The sequence below is a fragment of the Phascolarctos cinereus genome, unplaced genomic scaffold (assembly GCF_003287225.1).
Source record: "Phascolarctos cinereus isolate Bilbo 61053 unplaced genomic scaffold, phaCin_HiC Scaffold_2;HRSCAF=192, whole genome shotgun sequence".
Lineage (NCBI taxonomy): Eukaryota > Metazoa > Chordata > Mammalia > Diprotodontia > Phascolarctidae > Phascolarctos > Phascolarctos cinereus.
The window spans coordinates 407,437,694-407,459,735 of record NW_027555625.1 but is presented as its reverse complement, the minus strand read 5'-3'; the positions used below and the strand labels follow the sequence as shown (position 1 = coordinate 407,459,735).

At 42.3% G+C, this 22,042-nt stretch overlaps 1 protein-coding gene across 1 annotated transcript in view; it reads left to right on the top strand.

Moving 5' to 3' along the window:
- STK10 (serine/threonine kinase 10) overlaps window positions 1-22,042 on the top strand; it is a 127,693-nt gene that overhangs the window by 32,094 nt on the left and 73,557 nt on the right. The window contains exons 2-4 of the mRNA XM_020992307.2: window positions 914-1,078; window positions 17,568-17,616; window positions 20,890-21,039. Coding sequence (XP_020847966.1) covers window positions 914-1,078; window positions 17,568-17,616; window positions 20,890-21,039 — 364 coding nt within the window. The remainder of the gene's footprint in view (window positions 1-913; window positions 1,079-17,567; window positions 17,617-20,889; window positions 21,040-22,042) is intronic.

The following is a 22,042-nucleotide window of genomic DNA, read 5'->3' as shown; positions in this document are numbered from 1 at the left end:
GAATTGATCAACCACTGATGAGTTTGGTTACTTTTAGTGAATTTTTGAAAACATTAACAGTAGCAGCAAGTGAATTTACCAGGCCTTTCTGTGACCTACGGATAGATTTAGTGTAGGAAGGGGTAGAGGTGGGCAGACCACAAAAGACTGTAGTGGAAAATCAAGTCTTAAGAAATCCTACAACAAAAAAGAACCTAATGGACGTTGAACTATTTGCATCCTTGTTGATGTTACTGAATATGCTTCCACCCTGTTGTGATTAGTGTGCAGGTATTAGCTTACCATCTGTTTTTTTTTTAATTTTTTCATATAAACATTTTCATGTTCATAATGACACAATTCTCATACCTGTCACTTTAAATCAGTAGTATTCTCCCCCTGCTGTATTGGTTAAGGACCTGCTTGGGCTCGGGGCACGACTTCACAGCTTCTTGGTCAGTGCCACAATGCCACAATGTGTCACAGTAGATTGAGGGCTACCTCTGGAGTTAAAGGCCCTCACTGGGGTCTCCTCCAGCTCCAGTGCTGATAATCCCTTGAATCCTGGCTCTGCTACTTACCTGAGTAATGTTAGACAAATCATTTAACCTCTGGGTCCTAGACTAGATGGAGACTAGATACTTACTACTTACCTGGGTAACCTTAGACAAATCACTTAACCTCTCTGGGCCCAAGTTTCTTCATCAATAAAATGAAGGGGTTGGACCAGATGACCTCTGAAGGCCCTCTCAGCTCTACCTCCATGAGCCTATGCCACTTTGCTCCTTGTTAAGACTTCCTTTAATCCTTGCTCGTAATCTGACTCTGATATAGAATAGCATTGGGCAGTGTGATGCATGGCAGCAGGTGAATCTGAGGAGATACCACAGGATAAACCAAACTGTTTATTATTTTGGGCGTTTCTGTCTTACAGGCCAAGAACAAGGAGACGGGCGCATTGGCTGCTGCCAAAGTCATTGAAACCAAGAGTGAGGAGGAGCTGGAAGATTATATAGTGGAGATAGAAATCCTGGCTACATGTGACCACCCATACATAGTGAAGCTGCTGGGGGCCTTTTACCATGATGGGAAGTTGTGGGTAAGAGTTTTCTACTTTTTGCCATTTCCTGCATGCCAGTCCTTGGTATTGGAAGGTCCTTGCAGGCATAGTGGAAGAACTTCAGGGGACCATAGAGTCAGCCACAAAGAGCCAACACTGATATATTCCGTTGAAAGAATGCAGTGTGGTGCCAAAGGAAGTCCATACATTCAAGAACCAAGAAGTAGGATGAAAACAAATAGCTTGATGTGTGACCTGCATATGGACGTTGTGACCCAGTGGAGAAAGCACTGACTTTGGTCAGAGGACCTAGACTTAAAACTTGCTTCTGTCACTTACCATATATGTGACCTTGTTTAAGTCACTCGATCTCAGTTTCCTCATTTGGAAAATGAATGGATGGATTAGATGGCTTCTAAGGTTCCTTCCATTTTGGAATCTATTATCATGTGGTCTCTTGAATGATGTTCAGGGTGTTTTGCACTATGGCCAAAAGAAAAAGGGATGGGGGTGGGGGTGGGAGCACTCAGCTCTTGGGAAGGTTTGAAGAGGACCCTTCACAAGTCAGGATGTGGAAGTGACTAGCAGACTGAAGGAGGACTGTGCCCTGAAGGTCAAGACCAGACAGGATGTTGAGGAGGAGACGCAGAAAGGTCACGGAGGGTGAGAGTGCAGAAATGGCTTTTTCATTTGGCACTAGGGATGGTCTCGGCAGCGCTAGCAAATTTGTTTTCGGTGGAGAGCTAGGGGTAGATGCCAATGTGGAAAGGATATGGAGGAAGTCAGCAGTCTAGTTAACAGTTCTTCTGTCAATACTTATTGGAAGAGGGATAGATTCCAGAGGAATAAAGTTAGTGCCTGTTATAACACTGTCTCCAAGAAGCAGACTTTCAGGGAAATTTGACAGTAATGTTTACTCTTATATTTTTAATTTTAAGATTTAAAACGATTAAATTTAATAAAATGCTTGAAATTGGTTATCTAATACATACATCCTCAAGCAGCATACCTGGATTTTGACATATGAGGGTATAATCAAACATATGTCAATGCTTCCTCTCTATCCCCGGTGGCTAAACTCCATGTTCTCAGTATGGCCCAGTATGACCCAGAATGTAGCTCTTTTACATGTGGTATTTTCTGACTTCTGTTGAAGTGACATAGTAGCTGAAAAGGACCAAAGAATTGCCCCTAGAGCTCTAGCTGTTCTTTGGGATGGGAACTTTTTTGTTCAACTTTCCCTCTAATTTTTTTTTTTTACAGAACACTCCTGAGTACTGTATCTCCTACACACACACACACGCGCACGCGCACACACACACACACACACACACACACACACACACACAGAGTGAGTGACTAGGCACTTTCCCTTGGAGCGCCATGTGGAAGTTAGCCAAAAACCACGAGATCAGCTTTTCTTCCGGAATCTGTAATCTTAGTAAAATCCTCCTGGTAATTTCTTATCATCACTTCTGCTTTTTTTTAATGTCAAAAATTTAAAGTTTCCCCAAACATGCGCAAGTCCTCAAAATGAGAAAATGGAAGAAGCTCTTAGCTGATCCCTTGAGTTTCCTTTGGGTCATTTCTTCCTTCCTTGCTTTTGAAGGGTCTGGATATGTTCTCTGGGAGAAGACCTTCATGACTTCTATTCCTTTTAGGTTTGTTCTTCTACAACCAAACTACAGGGATGATGATTAAATTAGTCACCAGATATAAATAGGAGCTAGGAAGGTTCAGAGCAGGAGTTCTTAACCTTTTCTGTGTCATGGATTCCCTCTTTGACAGTTTGCTGAAGTCTATGGGCCCCCCCTTCCCCAGAACAGTGTTTTAAAATGTATAAAATAAAATATGGGATTACAAAGGAAGCTAGTTATGTTAAAAACAAGATGTAATTTTTTCCCATCTTAGTTCACAGATCCCTAGGAATTTGTCAACCCTAGAGTTAAGAACCGCAGGTATAGAGAAATACATAGATATTAGATAAAAACATGTTTGAGGGATACCCATACCATTTTTAGGTTGATTTCAGGGAGGGCACACATGCCCCTCCCAAAGAAGGAACGTGCCCAGAAATAGAATTTGGGATTGGATGGGAACTAGTTGTCTGATCCAAGATGGTAGTTCTTATGTAGCCTTTTGAATGTGGAAGTGAAGAAATTCCTGATTTTCCACAAAATCTTAGTCACCAAGGAAATATCTAACCCAAAGATGGAGTAACCATTAAAACCAAAGGGAGATGTGGTGGTTGTAAAGTTTGGGTAAAACAAAATGATTTTTAAAAGTCGCTCTCCACTCCCACCCCAATTCTACCGATTCTTCACTATCAATTTTGATTGTGGACCTTTAGAGAGATTTTCATCTGAACAAATCCAGGAATTGAAATATTGATTGCTTGTCCAGTGATCTAAGGGTTTTGGGCCTCTCCTCTTTCTCCACCTCATTTCCTACTCATGGGTTTTCCTCTGAATTTTTGAATCTTTCTGGGAGAAGCATGACTGAAGAAGCCCTGTTGGAAGCAACTTTGACTCTATCCTTTCCTTCACCTGCCACATCTCATCAGCCTCCAAGTTCTTTTGATCCTTTTGTTTTATTTTATTTTTTTATTTTTTTGGTAACCTTACTCTCATTTTTTTCTGCCTTTCCATTTTCACTACCACCAGTTTAGAGAGGGCCCTTGTTATCTCACTTCCCCGTTGCTGTGTTAGTCTCCTCGGTCTCCCTCCTTCAGTCAATCCTGTATACTGCTCCTGGGTTAATTATCCTGGTGCAAAATTCTGATCTTGCTGGTCCTTCACTTAAGAAATTGTCTATGGCTCCTCGCTGATTACAGGGTAAAGTCCAAAGTCCTTGGTCTTGTATCCAAGGCCTTTCATAGTCTGTCACCAGCTTGCTCTCATAACCTTGTCTCTCACCAGTGCTGTATCTGAATCCTCCACTGTGGCTAAACTGTTCTTCTTTTTACTCCTTGGTTCTCCTGGGCTTTTTATCAGTCATACTTTGCCTATGCTATTCCTTCTGCCTGAAATGCCCACTTTGTTTATAAGGATAATAATAATTCATAGTTACGTAATTCCTTAAGGCTTATAAACCTTTGTCCAGAGCTTAGCACAGTCACTGGCTGTAGTAGGCATTTAATAAATGTTTGTTGACTGACTTGGTTGCAGAATCCTACCCATTTTTCAAGGACTTACTCAAGTTATACCTCTCCCATGATGCATTTCCTGATATACTCTCACTGCCACTCTAGCTCTCTCCCTGTTCTTTTCTCTCTTCCTCCTCCAATCCCTTCATCCCTTCCCCTCTTTCTCCTTTTATTTCCCTCTTCCTCCAACACTGAAATCCTACCTAATGTTGGATTTTTATTCTATACATGTGATTATATCTATACATACTTATAGTTATTTCATGTGTATGTCTTATCTCCCCAAATATATTTAAGGTCCTAAAGAGTGAGGCTGGGTCTTATATTCTTATCAACTCTTAAGATTCTGGAATCCCAGATTCCATCGTTTGTTTTCCCCATCACCTAGTGATTTGTGTAATACTTTAGACACAGTAGGCACCCAGTAAATACTTCTGAACAGATGGACTTGGAGGGTAGATGGTTGCAGATTTCTGGGGAAAGTCCTTTGGGGTTAGCAACACTTACTGTCTTCTTGCATACTGAAATTACTTGGGGGAAATTGTTGGCAGGAAAGGATGACACTGATTTCCATTTTCTCGACTTTGAAAACAAACATTTTGAAAAGAGGAAATGCTGATCCAGGTCAAACGGCAGTCCTGACCTGTGATTCAGGAGGGCAGGGCATGTGTGGGCTGTGGAGTCCTGGTGCTTTGTACAGAGTAGTCCTTGCTCATTTCAAGTTCTTATTCTGATACATGGTTCTACAGCCATTATATAGTATTGTTGTATTGTATGTGGGTAAAATGATGCTCAACTGTTTTGCCCACAGTCACCAACCTATCTTAGTGGCAGAACTGAGATTAAAATTCAGGACTTCTAGCTCTCAGTTCACCGAGGGCTCTTGGCTCTAAATTATATTTTGCCCAGTATGTTCAGATCGGGAAACAAGAATTGTAAACCACTGGGTCTCCCCAAATATCTTAAGTAAATTTAAAAGGAGGTAAGGAGGCAATGCCTTCCAGCCACGTAGGACAAGCTGTACAAAGACAATTCAGAAGAGGGATGGAAGGTACAAAACAACGAGTAGGCCAGTGTGGCCAGAATGTAAAGGAGGTGAAGGAGAGGCGGAAAGGCAGGAAGCCTTGCGTTCAAGTGCAGGATTGAGTCCCTGGGGAATGCTATGGCACTTAAACTTGTGTGCCTGTATTCATTACAGCAAAGAGTAATAATGTTCATGAGCAAAGAAGAGCTGGAGAACCATTACTTTAAGAACTGAGAGTCTCTGATCTGCAAAAGGGGAATGAGTTTCTACATAAGGAGCTCCCTTATATAGAACCTTATTTAAAAAATAATAATAATAATAACAACAATAACTGGCATTTTATATAGCACTTTAAGGTTTGCAAAGTGTTTTACATGTATTACCTCATTCGATCATCACAACTCTGAGACCGGTGCTGTTATAATCTCAGTTTTACAAATGAGGAAACTGAGGCTGAGAGAGTTTGGATGGCATGCCCGGGGCCCCACAGCTGGGAAATGTCTGAGGTAGAATTTGAACTCGGGTCTTCCTGGCTTGAGATGGCCCAGTGGATAGAATGCTGCACCTGGAGTCAGGAAGACTCATCTTCCAGAGTTCAAATTTGGCCTCAGATGCTAACTAGCTGTGTGACCCAGGGCAAATCAACTACCCCTGTTTGCCTCAGTTTCCTCATCTATAAAATGAACTGGAGACGGAAATGGTAAACTACTCCAGCATCTTGACCAAGAAAGCCCAAAATGGGGTCGTAAAGAGTTGGATATAACTAAAAATGAACAGAAAGATGCTGTTAATAGGGGAGAAGCTGAAGTGACACTAATCCCACCTTTTCACTGAAATGTCAGTTGGTTAGGATTGTCTTACCCTTACATGTAAATTGCTTTAATCTTGTCTATAAAAACAGCTCATTGTGTTAATAAGCTTCTTTTGTTTTGTTTCCTGTGTTTGCCTTATTGACCAAGGCAAGGCCCAACCTAGGATTTTCGTTTAACACCATCTCTAGCTGCCTGGTGAAATCACAGGTCCTTCAAAAAATTACACAGGAAGTTAAAAAAAAGTTTTTATTGGGATCATTTTTAGTTGTTTTGCATACCCTTGACAAGTAATATTCCATCTCAAATGCCTGGTCTCTAAGCATCAGGAGGACGGGAAGGTTTCCTGGTTCAGTCGTGTTTGGGAAACAATTCATAGGCTGCTCTTCCCCAGAAAGTCATCGAGGGTGGAGACAGATGGCACTTTAATGTGGACACCCAATTAACTGAAGACTGGGCAGAGGCAGATTGGGCCTGTGATTTTCCCACAAGGGTGGCAGCATCCAGGTTGTTTTTGGACAGGAGTATTTTGTGTCCTTATCCCTGCCACTTCTCTTCTACCTTTGCCTTAATGATAATAATAGTTTATGCTCATGAGTGCTCAATGTTATGTAAGCCTGTTCAGTTTCCAAAACATATTGTATACATTTTCTCATTGGATCCATGAAGCAACCTTCTGAGACAGGTCAGGCAGCTGTTATATGACCCCATTTTACAGGTGGGGAAACTGAGTCACCAAGTGGCTAAGTAAACAAGCCCCAGGCCACAGCTCCAGGGTTTGTGCTCTGTGAGCCTCAGACCTGATCCCCTGCTTCAAGCCCCAGCTTACCCCCTCCTCTCACCATCCTATCACATTGCCTTTCTAAACAGCCAGCCAAGTTTCTGGTCCCATTAAGGTCTTCCCTGTCTTAGAAATTCCTGGGGATCATTTCACCTGACCCAAAGAGTCCTCCTTTTCTCTCTTTATTTAGTGGGAAAGATGAACTCATTTCACTTACTCCAGATTTTTTCCCTCAAAGGTTTTCCAAAATCATGCAGGGAGGGGTGGGTGTGGAGGGAGGGTCAGTTATGTTCTGAAGGGGGAGTGGTGGGTGCTGGGACTGCCGAGCTGAATGGTCACATTGTTTGGTGAGGGGCACTGAGATCTGGGAGCAAATTCTCTTGACTCCACCTACAGAATGCTCCAGATAAGCAGCTGACATTTTAATGTTCACTGTTTAGCTCTGGCTCTGTGGACTTCCTACCACAAATAGGTCTTGATTGAGTAACCAGAAACCTCTTCCTTATCTGCCTGCTGGGTGGCTGGGTGGGGTGATAAGATAGACAATCACCAGTGGGTTGGGGTCTTTTGCCCATGGCAGAGTGCTTACTTTGCATGTTTCTGTGGTCTTTGTGCCTGGGTTTCAAATAAAAATTCAGGGTTCTATCCAACTTTCAGTGACTCAGTCATGGAATGTTATTACCACATGAGATCTTAGAGCTCCTTTGGTCCCTCATTTTACAAACGAGGAGACTGAGACCTTGGAGAGTTTGTGTGTCAGGAGGCCAGGCTCCCTGGGCTTCCTATGAAGATCATCAGGCTTGCACTCTCTGTTCTTCCCTTCTATCCCTGTGCTGTTGGAATTATATATGGGAAAATGCTTTGAAAGAAACAAAATGCTAAATGAGTGTGAGGTTGTATTATCATCAATCATCATTTTTCACTAATTCAGCAGATCTTTATGGAGCACCTGCTGGGAATGAGACACACTTCTACCAGGAAATGAAGGGAATGTAACCTCTAGATAGAGAATGGATGAACCCGGAGCTGGGGGCCATTGATCTAACATTTGGGGAGATTCTAAGGGGAGAGGGAAATGGGTTGCATCCTAGAATCTCAGAGTGTTGACACACAAGGGTGCCTCAGAGAATATCTGTTTTAAACTCCTTCATTGTGGAGAGCAGGGACTAGTAGACAAAAGAAGGGAAGTTACTTAATCGAGGTCACATACTGTCTTGGATGCTTCTGGTTGGGGGTGGTGTTACATTTAATATCATAAGTGTGTGTACATGGAAAAGGTTTTTTTTACTTTTTTTTTAATGTAAGTTTAAAATAAATTAAAAAATTACACCCCAAAAAATATCGTAGGTATGAAGCAGATAGCAAAAGTTGGATTGCCTACCCAGTGGAGAAGACCTTTCAGCTGATGTGTGAGGAAGACCTTGAGAAAGTGGCTTTATCAGTCCCTATATATTCTTTGTTGCTGTTGTCTACAAGCCATAAAAGTGGATTGCCAGGCCTCACGTATGACCCGGCTGTTTCTCTTATCTAGGTAGGGCCACCCTGGCCACCCTTATCTTCCTCTGAACAAGCATGCTCGGTATGTGTGTGTGTGTGTACTCAGGTGGATTTGTTTGGCAGTGTTAGTAGAAGAAGAAATGACACTAAGGTTCATTCTTCTGTCTTTCTTGTGGTATTGGAGCAGGAAAAGAGGTCTTATTCAGGTATTTAATGTGACACAAGCTTTTAAAGGGTTCCCTTCCTTTCTTTTATGTCTGTAGAATTCATCGAATGTTAGTGTTGGAGAACTGGAGGGGGCCTTAGAACATGGAATGTCAGAGTTCTAGGGATCCTAGAACAAAGAACATGGACCATTAGGAGAAGGAGAGTTGCTTCTTATGCCTGGAATGCTTGGATCTTTCCTCTTGTGTTCATTAAACTCTTTTTTTCCCCCCCAGGATAGAACTTTAGTTGCTACTTTCTTCCCTAAAGCCTTTCTTGATTCTCTGTTTCTCTGTGCCCCATCCCCCTCCACCCAAGCAGAAAATATAATTCTTTCCTTGATTTCATTGATTGTAGATTTAGATGGGGACCTTAACAGTTGTGTAGCCCCAGGCTGTCACTGTTATTTTATTTTTTTACTTAACAACATATATTTTTTCTCAATTAACAGGCATTATTTTCTCTCTCTCTCTTTCCCTCACTGGAAAAAAAAATAAAAAGCAAAACCCTTGTAATAAATATGCATAGTCAAGCAAATTAAATTCCTGTATTGGCCATGTCCAAAAATGTGTGTCTCATTCTGTGTATTTAGTACATTACCAATCTGTCAGGAAATGGGTGACATCCTTCACCATTGGTCCTTTTGGAATCATGATTGGTCATCGCCTTGGTCAGAATCCTTATCTGTTTTCACGGCGTTCTTTTACTCAGCATCAGTTTATGTGACACTTCCTAGGTTCCTCAGAAACTGCGCCCTTCTTTATTCCTAATGGCACAACCCCATTATATTCACATACCATACTTCAGCCACTTGTTGAGTACCCCTTCGGTTTCTGCCATCACAAAAGGAACTGCTCTCAGGATTTTTGTACACAAAACCCCTTTTCCTCTTTCTTTGTTCTCTTTCCTGCATGGGCCTATCGGTGGTGCTTCTGACCCAAGGAGTAAGCACAATTTAATAACTTTGGGGCACAAAGAAGCTTGGGCTTCGCATGGTTAAGGATCTTGCCCAGGGCTGTGCAGGAAGCATGCAGCAGGGCTGGGATGTTCTTTAAGTATCTTTTCCAGGGTGTCCTCTTTGCCCCTGTCACACTTTGTGCCTTGTGTATTGTACTCATTTATGTATTCCTCAGTTAGAAAACTATTAGCCCCTTGAGGGTAGATACTACGTAATTTTTTTAAATCTGTGTCCCCAGTTTAGTAGTACATGCTTAATAAGTGATTGTTGAATTGAGTTAGACATAATCTAGTCCAACTCTCATTTTATAGATGATGAAACTGAAGCTCAATTAGGTTAAAGGATTTGCTCAAGTATATTGATGGTAGAATTGGGCAGCTAGGTGGCATAGTGGATAGAGGGCCAGACTTGGAGTCAAGAAGACTCATCTTCCTGAGTTCCAATCTGGCCTCAGTCACTTACTAGCTGCGTGACCCTAAGCAGGTCACTTCATCCCTGTTTGCCTCAGTTTCCTCATCTGTAAAATGAGCTGGAGAAGGAAATGGCAAACCATTCCAGCATATTTGCTAAGAAAACCCCAAATGGGATCACAAAGAGTCAGGCATGACTGAAGAATGAATAACTGAACGTTGATGGTAGAACATACCTTTCCTGGGCTGAGAAGGAATGACGGATATAATTTCAAAAAAAGTGTGAGGTTCCTTCATTTCTGCCTTGGATTGGGGAGGAAAATGACAAGTCCTGTCCATCCAGAATTGCATTTGTGGTTAGGACCACAGAGTTTGAGGTTCATTTATCATCTGCTCACTTGATCTCATGCTCAAATGATGTAGATGCAGCATTGGGTAGAGCATAGAGGGCTTTACTTGGAGTCAGGTAAACCTGGGTCCAAATTCAACCTCAGAGACTGTGTGACTCTGGATTCAGGGGGAGGTACCAATCCATTCAAGTTTGTACCAAGTACTGACTTGTCCATAAACTCACCAGCAGCTGCAGGAGAAGCTAATATACTTTGCAAAGCCTGTGGACTTTCATGTTCAGTTATTAGAAATGTCATTTAGCCCCTGTCAGTCTCAATTTCCTCGTATGTAAAAAAGAGGTGTATATTTTAATGGCACCTCTTTTGCAAGGTTCTTTTGAGGAACAAATGAAATAACGTATGCAAAAGACTTGGCAGACCTTAAAGTACTATATAAATACGAGCTGCTATTACTATCATCAGCATTGTTATTATTAATCTTATTCTTCTCTTCCTTTTCAGTGATGTTTAGATAGAAATGGTCCTGGGATATCACCCTCTGACTTAGTCTTTTATATTTAATATTTGTGAGTTACTGCACAAGCACGTAAAACAACAACTGCTTTTTCTAAGATATCAAAAGAAGCAGCTAAGTGGTCTAGAGGATGGAGCAGTGGACCTGGAGTCAGGAAGTTACTGTTGTTCAGTTGTGTCTGACTCCTTGTGAACTCATTTTAGAGGTGAAGAAACTGAGTCAAACAGGGTTAAGTGACTTGCCCGGGATCACACAGCTGCTAAGTGTCTGAGGCCAGACTTGAACTCAGATATTCTTGACTCCAGGCCTGGTGCTCTATTCACTGCACCACCTAGCTGCCTCTAACTGCCAGGAAGACCTGAATTCAAATCCAGCCTCAGATGCTTATTAGCTTTGTGACCCTGGGCAAGGGTCCATCTGCCTTAGTTTCTTTATCTGTAAAATGGAGATAATAATAACACCAACCTCCCAGGGTTGTTGTGACGATAAAATGAAATATTTGTAAAGTGCTTTGAAAACCTTAAAGTACCCTAAAATGCTGGTTATTATTATTGTTGTTACTGTTAATAAATAAAAAATAATGATAATAATGATAGATATGTGTTTGGTGTGAGGAAAGGGGCTTAAAAGTGATCAGATTTGTGAGCACAAGAACTCTATTTTGGAAAAGTATCTTTTTTTCCCAGAAGACTCTGGAAATTAGTGCGTTCAATCTGGGGAATATTAAAAGCTGCACACAGCCCAGCATCAGGGCTGTAGGGTCAGCGGGAAAGAAGACAAGGTTAGGGCCTAGGGAGAAGGGGGAGGAGGAAGAGACCAGGACCTTGGATTCTTTATAGTGGCTTTTGGGTCGGGGCATATGGTGAGAATGGACTTTAGGACCTCTTGCTTAAATGAATATTTTGAGGTCCTGGAATGAATAAGATTTAAAACTTTGTCTTTTTTGTGCTCTTGACATTAAGAGTCAGAATGATCCTGGGAAAATAGTGCCTTTTCTCATTGCCAAAGAAAGCCCTATTAGAAAAATATGTATCTTGAATTTATGGGTTTTATTAGAAGAGAATGAGAAGATATGTTTTAATAAAGAACAAAATTTGCATAGTATAATGGAAAAAGGCCTCAGCATCACCTAAGTCTGGGTTCACCCCTTCACTCTGCTGCTTACTATCTATGTGACCGTGGACAAGTGACTGAACTTCTCCGGGCCCCAGTTTCTGCATTTATCGGGGGAAAAAAATGGTGGGGTATAACTTCCAGGCCTAACTTTCTGTGAGACTCTGGCAACATGTTATTTAACTTTTCGTTTCTCTCGGCTAAATATGGAACCAAATACATTGTAAGCATTTTTAATTGAACTTCAGAGATAACCACTCTGTGGGCACAGGCTTCACCTGGTGCAGAGATAGATTCCATTAATGACACTCCTTTGTGAGTAACTCAGCAAGGAATTTACTCTTGCCCTATCCCAGTCTTGTGAGGAAATCTGTGAGCTTGCATTACTGGTATCATATGAGGGGATCAGTCAAATGTCCTCTGAGTCTCATTGTCCCTGTTGTAAAATGATAGGGTTGGACTAGATGACTCTAGGTCTAGAATTCTTAATTCCTAATGGTGTGTTCTTTTCCTGCTTAGTTTTATAGCTTTAAGGCTATATCCATGAGTATTTCCAACTGCTTAGAATTTAGGCATGGGGGTAAAAGCCTGAACTGGGTAGCTGGGTGGTGCAGTGGATAGAGGGCTAGGCCTAGAGTCAGGAAGACTCCTTTTCTAGAGTTCAAATCTGGCCTCAGACGCTTACTAGCTAGCTGTATGACCGTAGTCAAGACACTTAACCCTGTATGCCTCAGTTTCCTCATCTGTGAAATGAGTTGGAGAAGGAAATGGCAAACCGCTCCAGTATCTCTGCCAAGAACACCTCAATGGAGTCACGAAGAGTTGGACATGACAGAGCAACAACAAAAAAGCCTGAGCTAAACCCATTGCTTTGATCTCTGACGTATGGGCAGAATGAATGACGCTCACATCCTTTTGAAATCATGCTCATCCGTACCTTCATACCCCAGGAGGGGATAAGTAGAAGTGTTAGGCGGCATCGGAGCCAGAGAAATCAGTGTGCTTGGGAGCAGAGACTTGGCCATTGGAGTTTACTCATTTATTTATTGCCACAAGTTGGTGTGAGACCCCAGAACTGTTGACATGAAAGCGATTCGTTTTTTGTGGTTGATCAAGTCTTAGCTGTTAGAAGGAGTTCTCCATTTCATCCCGCCTTGCCACTGTGGCCAGGCCGGAGGCACACATGCCCTATCTGAACCGCCCTGGGTGCCTGGACCTATAACCTGATTTCTGCAGGAGGCTGTCAGTTCAGCTTTTCTCAGATGGCCTCTGTGTTCACTCTCTCATGCTTTACACTTAACAAGAGGTCTGTCAGAGGTCAAACAAGCGTAGTGGAGGTCTCTCCAAATCAAACAGGCCGTTACCCCCTTCTCTGGCTTGAATACTATCTTTGGCCTAGTCAGAACATAACTGGATGTTTTCCTTCATTGTTTAAAGTACAAGAAAATCTCCTAGAATATACTAGCCAGCAACTCCAGAGGCCCACGCCTTCTCCTCTGCTTCTTGGGAAAATGGATCTGGAGGGACTTAAAAGCAAGCAGGAAATCGAAAACAAAAAGCTGGGAGATGCTTTTTAGGAGGGAAGAGGGAGAGAAGGAGGAGAGAGAGAGACGGAGAGACAGTGACAGAGACAGACAAAAAAGAGTCCCTTCTGTGTATAACTGATGGGAAGCACTGATGGATTAGTAAAAATAAATGAAGATAAGTATGCTGTGGCAGGGATTGTGGGAGACTGGAAAGCATGACATGTGTCCAGGGGAAATCGAGCAATTTACTTTGCCTAGAAGACCAGGTAGGTATGTGTGAGAGAGTAATAGGAGATTAGATTGGAATTGTAGTTTGGAAATAGATTATAGAAGGTCTTGAAGAGCTAGTTGAAAAGTTTTTGTTCGATTTGGTAGGCACTGCCTTGGAAGACTTTTAAAAATGAGGGAGTGACATGATCAAAGATGCATTTGAAGAAGATAAATTTGGCTGTGGTGGGTGGGATGAACTGAAGAGGGACCAACTAAGGACAGGGCAGCCAGTTAGCAATATGCTGCAATAGCCCAGACACAAGAGAATTGAGGCTTAAACTGGGACTGAGGCACTGAGCATGGAATGAAAAGGAGGAGAGGTATTTGTGTGATGTTGCCAGGAAGTTGGCATCAGATTGGATGTGGAGGGTGAGGAGAGAGGGAAGAGTAAAAGATGACGGGGAGCTTTTGAGTCTGGGTGACTGGTTGAGAAACAGCAGTTGCCATGAATAGAAACAAGGAAGCTGGGAGAAGGAGCCGATGGGGGAGGGAAGGGAGAGGAGGAGATAGTTCATTTTTTTAGTACACTGAGTTTTAGGTACTGATGCCTTTTATTCATTAGATAGCTATGTGACCTTGGGCAAGTTGCTTCAGTTTTCTAGGCCTTAGTAAAAGAATAATGATAATGATTGTATATAAGAAACATTTATATAATGCTTTGAGGCTTACGAGGTATTTTATATACTTTATCTCAGTGTTTTCTTACAACCCTGTAAGGTAGCTGCTGTTGTGATTTCTGTTTTACAGATGAGAAACTGAGGCTTAAAGAGGTTTTGATTTGGCCAACATGGCACGGCTAGTGAATGTATGAGACAGGATTTGATCTCAAGTCTTCATGGCACCATGTCCAGGACTCCATCTCATAACAATAATAATAATAATAATAATGATAATGATATCTAGCATTTATGTAGTGCTTTCAGGTTTGCAAAGCACTTTACAAATATTTTATCTGTACAATAGCTCTTGTAAGTAGTTCCTGTTATTATCTCCATTTTACAGATGAGACTGAGGTTCCACGACTTGCTTGAGGTCACACAGCTAATAAGTGTCTGAAGCCGGATTTGAACTCATTTCCCTGACTCTAGGTTCAGTGCTGTATCCATTGCTCCGTCTAGGTGTCCTCCACCACTCGTGTTTAAGCCATGGCCTCTGCCTTGGAGACTGTTGACATAGGCGATATCCTTCTAGTGAAAGGCTTGGAGTCAGGAAGATCTGGGCTCCAGTCGGAAACTGGGCACAGCACTTAATCTCTCTGAGCCCTAGCCTCCTCCCTAAGATTTATCAGCTAAATCGTAGATGAGGTGAGATCTGCATTGATAGAAAAATCTTTGTTGTTAGGAGCTTCCTGTAAGATGAAATCATTGCTCTTCCACATGTATTTATTCCTTTCCATTACTGTGGAATGTATTGTTTTCTCATTTCTACTTACTTTGCCCCATCAATTCCTATGAGTCTTTCCAAGTTTATATGAATTCCTCATAGCCATCATTTTGTACAGCACGGCAATAATCCATCCCATTCATGTGCCCCAGTTTATTCCTCTGTTCCGCTGTTGATGGGTACCCACCTTGTTTCCACTTCCTTACTACCAAAAAAAAAAAAAGGGCCCTTGCATCAATGCTGGGAATAGCACCAGTTCCTAGTTCTGACGGGCAGCTTGTTTCCCTGGCATGTTCTAAATGTCGGGATTCATCCACTCACTGGCTCAAGAAATCTTGCCTGATATGCTCATCCACATAGGAAATCAGGTGCCTTTAAGATGGGATATTTCGGGCTAGTTTTGTCTCCTAAATGGGAAATATGCAGAAATTGTTTTTTCTAAATTCTTCTGGACTCATAATCTATCTAATTGGTTCCCACTCTGTTGGCCATGGGGTCTGTGGGGTTATTGCCAAGGGCATTCAAAGCCATCTTTGAATCCATAAACAAATCTAGTTTCTGGAGACTGAACAAATAATGATTCACAATCATAAGTATTACTGTCTCATATGTACACAGATGCTACTGTGATTAATAAATAAAAATCAATTTAAAAGCATTACTCCATTTATAATAAATTTTTGTCATTGTGTATTTTCTTAGTCAAAAGATACTAATAATCAACTGTCATCATGTGGGGGTCCTCAAGATATTCTGACATTAAAAAGGGGTCCTCATACTCAAAATTTGAGAAGAACATTTGGCTCGTCAGAGTGTTGCTTCATGAGATCTCTTCTCCTGTTGTTTTATGTTGCCAGTTACTTTGTCATATCTGTGGATGTTTGGGTAGCAGAGTGGATAGAACACTGGACTTGGAATCAATAAGACTTTGGTTCTAATCCTGCCTCAGACACTTATTAGCTATGTAACCCTGGAAAAGTCACTTAATCTCTCTAAGACTGTTTCCTCACTTATAAAAAGGTGTGAATGATAACATCTGCCTCATAGGATTATTATTGTAAAGATGAGATTAGACTGTATAACCTTCTCCTCCTCCTCCTCCTTCTTTCTTCTTTCTTCTTCGCAACTGCACTTGTAAACTCCTTGGGGGCAAGGACTATTAGAATTCTTTGTATTTCTTTCACTGCCAAATGCTTGTAGTAGGGGTTCAATGCATCCTTGTTGCATGAATGAACAAATGGGTCATAGAAGGTATTTAATAACTGTCTTTGAGTTAGCCTGAATGAAGGAAGAAAACAATGTACACATCTGTCTCTTTACTGAACCTAAAGAATGCTCTGCTTCTCATCAGTTGGTTTATACCGAGCAAGCCATCCAGCAAGGAAGAAACAATATATGAGCAGGCAGGCTTCCTCTTTCATAAATGAAGAACATACGCTTTTCAACGTGTCTCCCTCTTCTTTTGTGACCTCGTAGTGAAGGGAGACATGCATCCTTTTCAAGCGAGTTTGCACAAACTGATTTTTTCCCTTTTCTTCTGGGTAAGGGAGTGGTGGTGGTGGGTAGTGATGAACAGCACGAGAAACAACTCTAGGCAGTGGAAGAAACCTACAAAGTAGCTTGTTTTGATGTGTTTTGGTCAGCTCCTGAGAGAGGTGGGAGTAGTAAATGTGCCTGGGGAGGAGGAACACCAGGTCAGTAGAAGCAGCCCAGGAAGTCCTAGGGTACTACATCATTCTCACCTTCTAGTTGTCCAGGGTGTGGAGGCTTCATTTTTAAAAGTCATTGATATCTTTTGGTTTTCTATCACCTTCATTTCTGAATATGTATTTCCAAATATACCTTCTCCCTAAACCATCCCTTATCATGAAGAGTTGAAAAGAAAGAGAAGAAAGAGAGCAGTTCGGCAATCTAGCCAACACACCAACTGAGTCTGACAGTGTATGCAGTGTTCCAGAGCCAAAGTTCCCCTGTCCACCCTCGCTTCCATCACCCCTGCAAAGAAGAGAAGGTCACACATTGTCTCGTCTCTTCTTCAGGGCCATCCTTGGGTATTATAATTACATAGGCTTCAGCTTCTAATTTTAAACATTTTTCTTTCCATATGGAACATTTTGCCATTGTTTTTCTGGTCCTACATACTGCTCTTTGCATCATTTCAAATGTCTTCTCGTACTTCTCTGAATTCTTCTCGTTCATCATGTCTGAGAGCACAATGATGTTGTTACATTTATTTGCCCCCATATGTTTCTCCCTTCCCCAGTCACTGGATATCTACTTTGTTTCCAGTTCGTTGTTACTACAAAAGGTGCTGCCAAGAATATTTTGAGGTGTCGGAGGCTTCGCTTTCTTTCTTTGACCTTTGGTCCATGTAACTAGCAACAAGATCTCTGGGTCCAAGTAACAGACATTTTCATTACTGTTTTTTTTAAACATAATTCAGAATTGCTGTCTAGGGTTATCGGGCCTGTTCACGGCCTGGTGACTCTTTATTCTCCTGCTTGGGGCTCCAGTTCACTTGGACTCTGTTTGGTTTTTCTGCAGATCATGATTGAGTTTTGTCCCGGTGGAGCAGTGGATGCCATCATGTTAGGTAAGTCTCCCTCAGTCCCTGTAAACATGCAAGGATACCTAGAGTTGGAATTCTTAAGCAAGCCAGAAGACATTTACGACCTACCTCAGGGGTTAGAATTGTTTTTCTAGTCAAAGTTGCTCTGCTGTGAACTCGGCTGGCCAGGGACCTCTCCACCAACGTTAATTCGGATGCTTGAATGTTGCCTTCTTCTGAACTGGTTGGTTCCCTTTTAGGGCTTTTAGAAACATGGGATGTGCTCAGAGCCCAGACTGTGCAGTGTGGTGTAGTAGAAACAGTGTTAGATTTGTGTAATGTAATGGATAGAGTTCTGAACTTCGAGTGAGGAACACCTGAGTTCAAATCCTGACTCAGACAAAGCTGTGTGATCCTGGGCAAATTACAACCTCTCTGTGCCTCACTTTCCTCATAGAAATTGAGGAGATTAAAGTTTGGTGCTCAAAAAGCAATATGAGAAGACGCCTGCCCCTACTCTTTTGTGGGGCTAAGAGGCCGTATGTGTGGAACATTGCATGCGATGTATCATTTCCATATGTTGATCAATTTTGTTGAAATGTTTTTGCTTCTTCCTTTTTCACTTAGAAAACAAATTCTTTATTATAAAGGGCAACCCTTGGGGGATGGGCAGGAAGGAGCATAGGGAGAAATACAGGTGGTGTAAAAACAAAAGACGTCAGTAAAAACCTGATCATAAAAACTGGTGGTAAATATTCAAAGGGAGCCTGCTGTCCACTAAAACTCCCAGATTCTTTTCTCAGACTAACTGCTATATAACCGTTCTACCCCATCTTGTATTTGTAAAGTTGGTATTTTGAACCTGAGTGCCAAACTTTGCATTTCTTACCATTGAATTTTATCTCATTAGATAAAATAGATCTTGCTAGCTTCTATCTGTCACATACCACCTATGTGACCTTGGACAAGTAATTTTACCTCTCTGGGCCTCAGTTTCCTGAACCATAAAATAAAGGTCCGATGGTAAGCCTCAAAAAAAAAATTGGGGATGGGATTGGATTTGATGGCCTCTGAATCTGGGATTGTATGACTTGGCCTCAAATCCCACTTCTGACAATTACACACTCATGACCTTGGGCAAGTCATTCAGCCTCTCTGGGCCTCAATTTCTTAGTCTATAAAACAAGAGGGTTGGACAAGATCACCTCTGAGATGTCTGCCAGCCCTAAATCTATGATCTCGATTAAGCAGAGGCTGAGAATCAAGTGGTTCTATCTTTGGAAATTCCGTCCCCTTGTGTGTTTGTTGTCTCCTGTGAATATCTCCTCCTGTATGTCTCTCACCTTCTGTCATGCAGTCATAGATTTGGGTCATCCGGTCCAGATGAAGAGGAAGAATCCCAAGCATACGAGGGTGGTTAAATGACTTGCCCAGGGTCATCTAGCAAGTAATATATAATAGCATTTATATAGTACCTACTATAAGCCAGGCATTGTGCTAAGTTCTTTACAAATATGATATTATCATCCCAGGGAGGTAGGTACTGTTATTATCCCCATTTTACAGATTAGGAAAGTGTGTCAGACTTTAAGTAACTTGTCCAGGGTCACACAGCTAGTAAGTGTCTCAGGCATGATTCAAACCCAGATTTTCCTGGCTCCAAGTCCAGAGCTCTGTCACTGCTGCGTTTTATTTGGGCAGAAGGGGTCATGAAGTCTATGACCTACCTGCTCCCCAGTTGGAAGGATAAAATAGTACAGTGGGTGTTTTGAAAAATTATAAAGCTCTTTTCAAATGCTAAGTGCTTTATTGTATGTCTAGCCTTTACTAGGGTGAGTTCATGGTATAGCTTAACCTCTTCTCTTAAAAGGTAGGAAAATGATAGGTGGCTTATCCCCTCATTTTGTAATTGGCAAAATAACTAAGGAGGCTAAATACTTGACTAGAATTTGGGATGAAGCATCAGAGAAATAGATTAAAGATGTGGGTCCCCCTCACCCCATTCCTTCAGAGGTCTGAGCCTGGCTCCCTGGATGGGGATGGGGCAGGACCAGGCTGTGAGGATGAAGTACTGTGCTGGAACCAGGAAGGGAACCTGAAGGGATTTGCAGTTGCAGGCTGAGAAGCCACACAGAGAGGCCCATACAAATATAGAGCTGTGGTAGCTCCCTGTGCTGACGGCAGCTAGGGATATGGCAGCTGGGGAGCTCCAAGGTTGCCACCTGCGGAAGCGTTATTTCTCAGACTCGGATGGGGTGTTTTGTGTGCACTTTAGGGGTCTGGCAGGAGGGAGAGAGTGTGCTGATTTAGTGCAAGGAGGAGAAAGAGATTTTAAAAACGTTCTGTATAGACGTTGGACAATAAAGCAGCCTATCCCTAAAAGGTCAGAGAAGAGGGCAGGAAATTTACGGGTTATGAGGTAGATGAGAGCTTGTATAATGTGGTAGAGAGTGCTGGAATTGAAACGTAAAGACCTGTGTTTGAAACTTGGATTTGCTAGGTCCTTTCTGAGTGTCTTTGGACGAGTCACTGAATGTCCCCGGGCCTCTGTTTCCTCATCTGTAAGATGGGGGGCAGGTGGAGTTGAACTCTAGTTCAACCTTAGGGGTGACCTCTCAGGTCCTTTCCAACTCTGAATTAGCTCTCTTCAGCAGAGCTCTTCTCAGGTAGCAAAATGGTGATCTCAGTGATGATTGGGCTAGCCACATCCTCCCACAATGTATCTGTCAATGTCTTTGTCTTTTTTTCCTTTTTTAAGAAAAATTGGTGCCTTTTGTTTCCATGTAATGCTCATTTCCAGATACATCCCTCTCCCCTCTCTTATCAAGAGAGCCTTCCTTTGTAACAAAGACTAGAAAGAAAGAAGGAAACCCAACACGGTTTAGCAAGACCACGGACATATCGACTGTGTCTGAAAATGTATGCAGTCTTCCATGTCCATGGTCCCTCACTTCTACAAAGAGGGGAAGGAGGTGCATTTTCTCGTTTATTCCCTGGGGCTAAAGTTGTTCATTGTAATTATACATATTGTTTTTTAATTTCTATTTATCTTTTTGTAGTCGTTGTGTATACGACCTTGGTGTCCTTGCCAGAGCCAGAATGTGGGGGCTAGGTGGACTCCTAGACCGCCACTGTATAGCCGTTTGTCAGTTCATATACAGACCCCACCCCGAAGATGGAGAATGCCTTCAGGTTATCTAGATGTGTGTCTAACTTGCCTAGAGGGAAGGTCCAGCTGCCCAGGGTATCCAAAGATCCAGACAACTGCTGGTTCCTTTAAGGCTGCCTAATCCTTTCTCTGCTGCTTTTTGCCCACAGAGTTGGACAGAGGGCTCACAGAGCCTCAGATCCAAGTAATCTGCCGTCAGATGCTGGAAGCCCTTGCCTACCTACATAGTAAGAAGATCATCCACCGTGACCTGAAGGCTGGCAATGTGCTGATGACCTTGGAAGGAGACATCAAGCTGGGTAAGGGATTCTACCCAACACTGTGCAGCAGTTTGGTTTAGGCGGGAGACCCGAGGCTGACAGAACATGGAGGCAGCTTTGGGCTCATCCAGATCAGCTTCAGGGCATTTTATTAAGTTGCTCTCATACCTTTGGAAGTAAACTGGGAGGCTCCAACGTACCCTTACATTCTTATTACTGCTCCCTCCCACAGATGTCCTTCTCCAGCCAGGTCGGTTTGTTCACTGTCCCCCAAACACCTTACACATTTTCCTCCTCATTACCCTCCTTTTTGTTCCACCGATTCCACCTTGGACTATCCTTCTCCAAAGCAGGTGATAAAGAGTACTGGTTTGGTGATTCAGTGGAAGGAGCACTGGCTTCTGAGTCAGAGGTTCTGGGTTCAAAGCCCATCTACTGTGCTCGTGAATTGTATGATCTTACGCATGTCATCTAACCTCCTTTGGCTTCCTTTTAATAATCTATAAAACTGTCTTGGTATCATTGTTCAGTCATGTCCGACTCTTTGTGGGTTTTCTTGGCAAAGATACTGGAGTGGTTTGCTATTTCCTTTTCCAAAACTATTTTTATAGAGTAATTAATGGCTGGGCAGGGCGCTTAAGGGGGAAGATTTGAGTCAAGTTGGACTAGATGGCCCTTGAAATCCCTTCCAGCCCTAGATCTATGATCCTGTGATCTAGTTTTGAGTTCTGGCCTGTTGCTTACTAGCTTTGTGAGCTTAGGCAAGTGAGTAAACTCCTCCGAGTCTCAGTTTCCTCATCTATAAAATGGACATAAGGATTCCTTGCCTTACCTACTCATAGGGTTGTTATGAAGTTCAAATGAGGCAATGTATGCTAAAAGTTATTTGTAAGCTAAAATATGAAAGGCATTCTTATTGCTATTAGCACCCATCCTTCAGGGCCCCAGTCATGTCACACATCATTCATGAAACTTCTCTAATCACTCCAGTCCATATTGCTATCCTCCTTCTCTGCAAATCCATAGCCATGCCATTCATTTG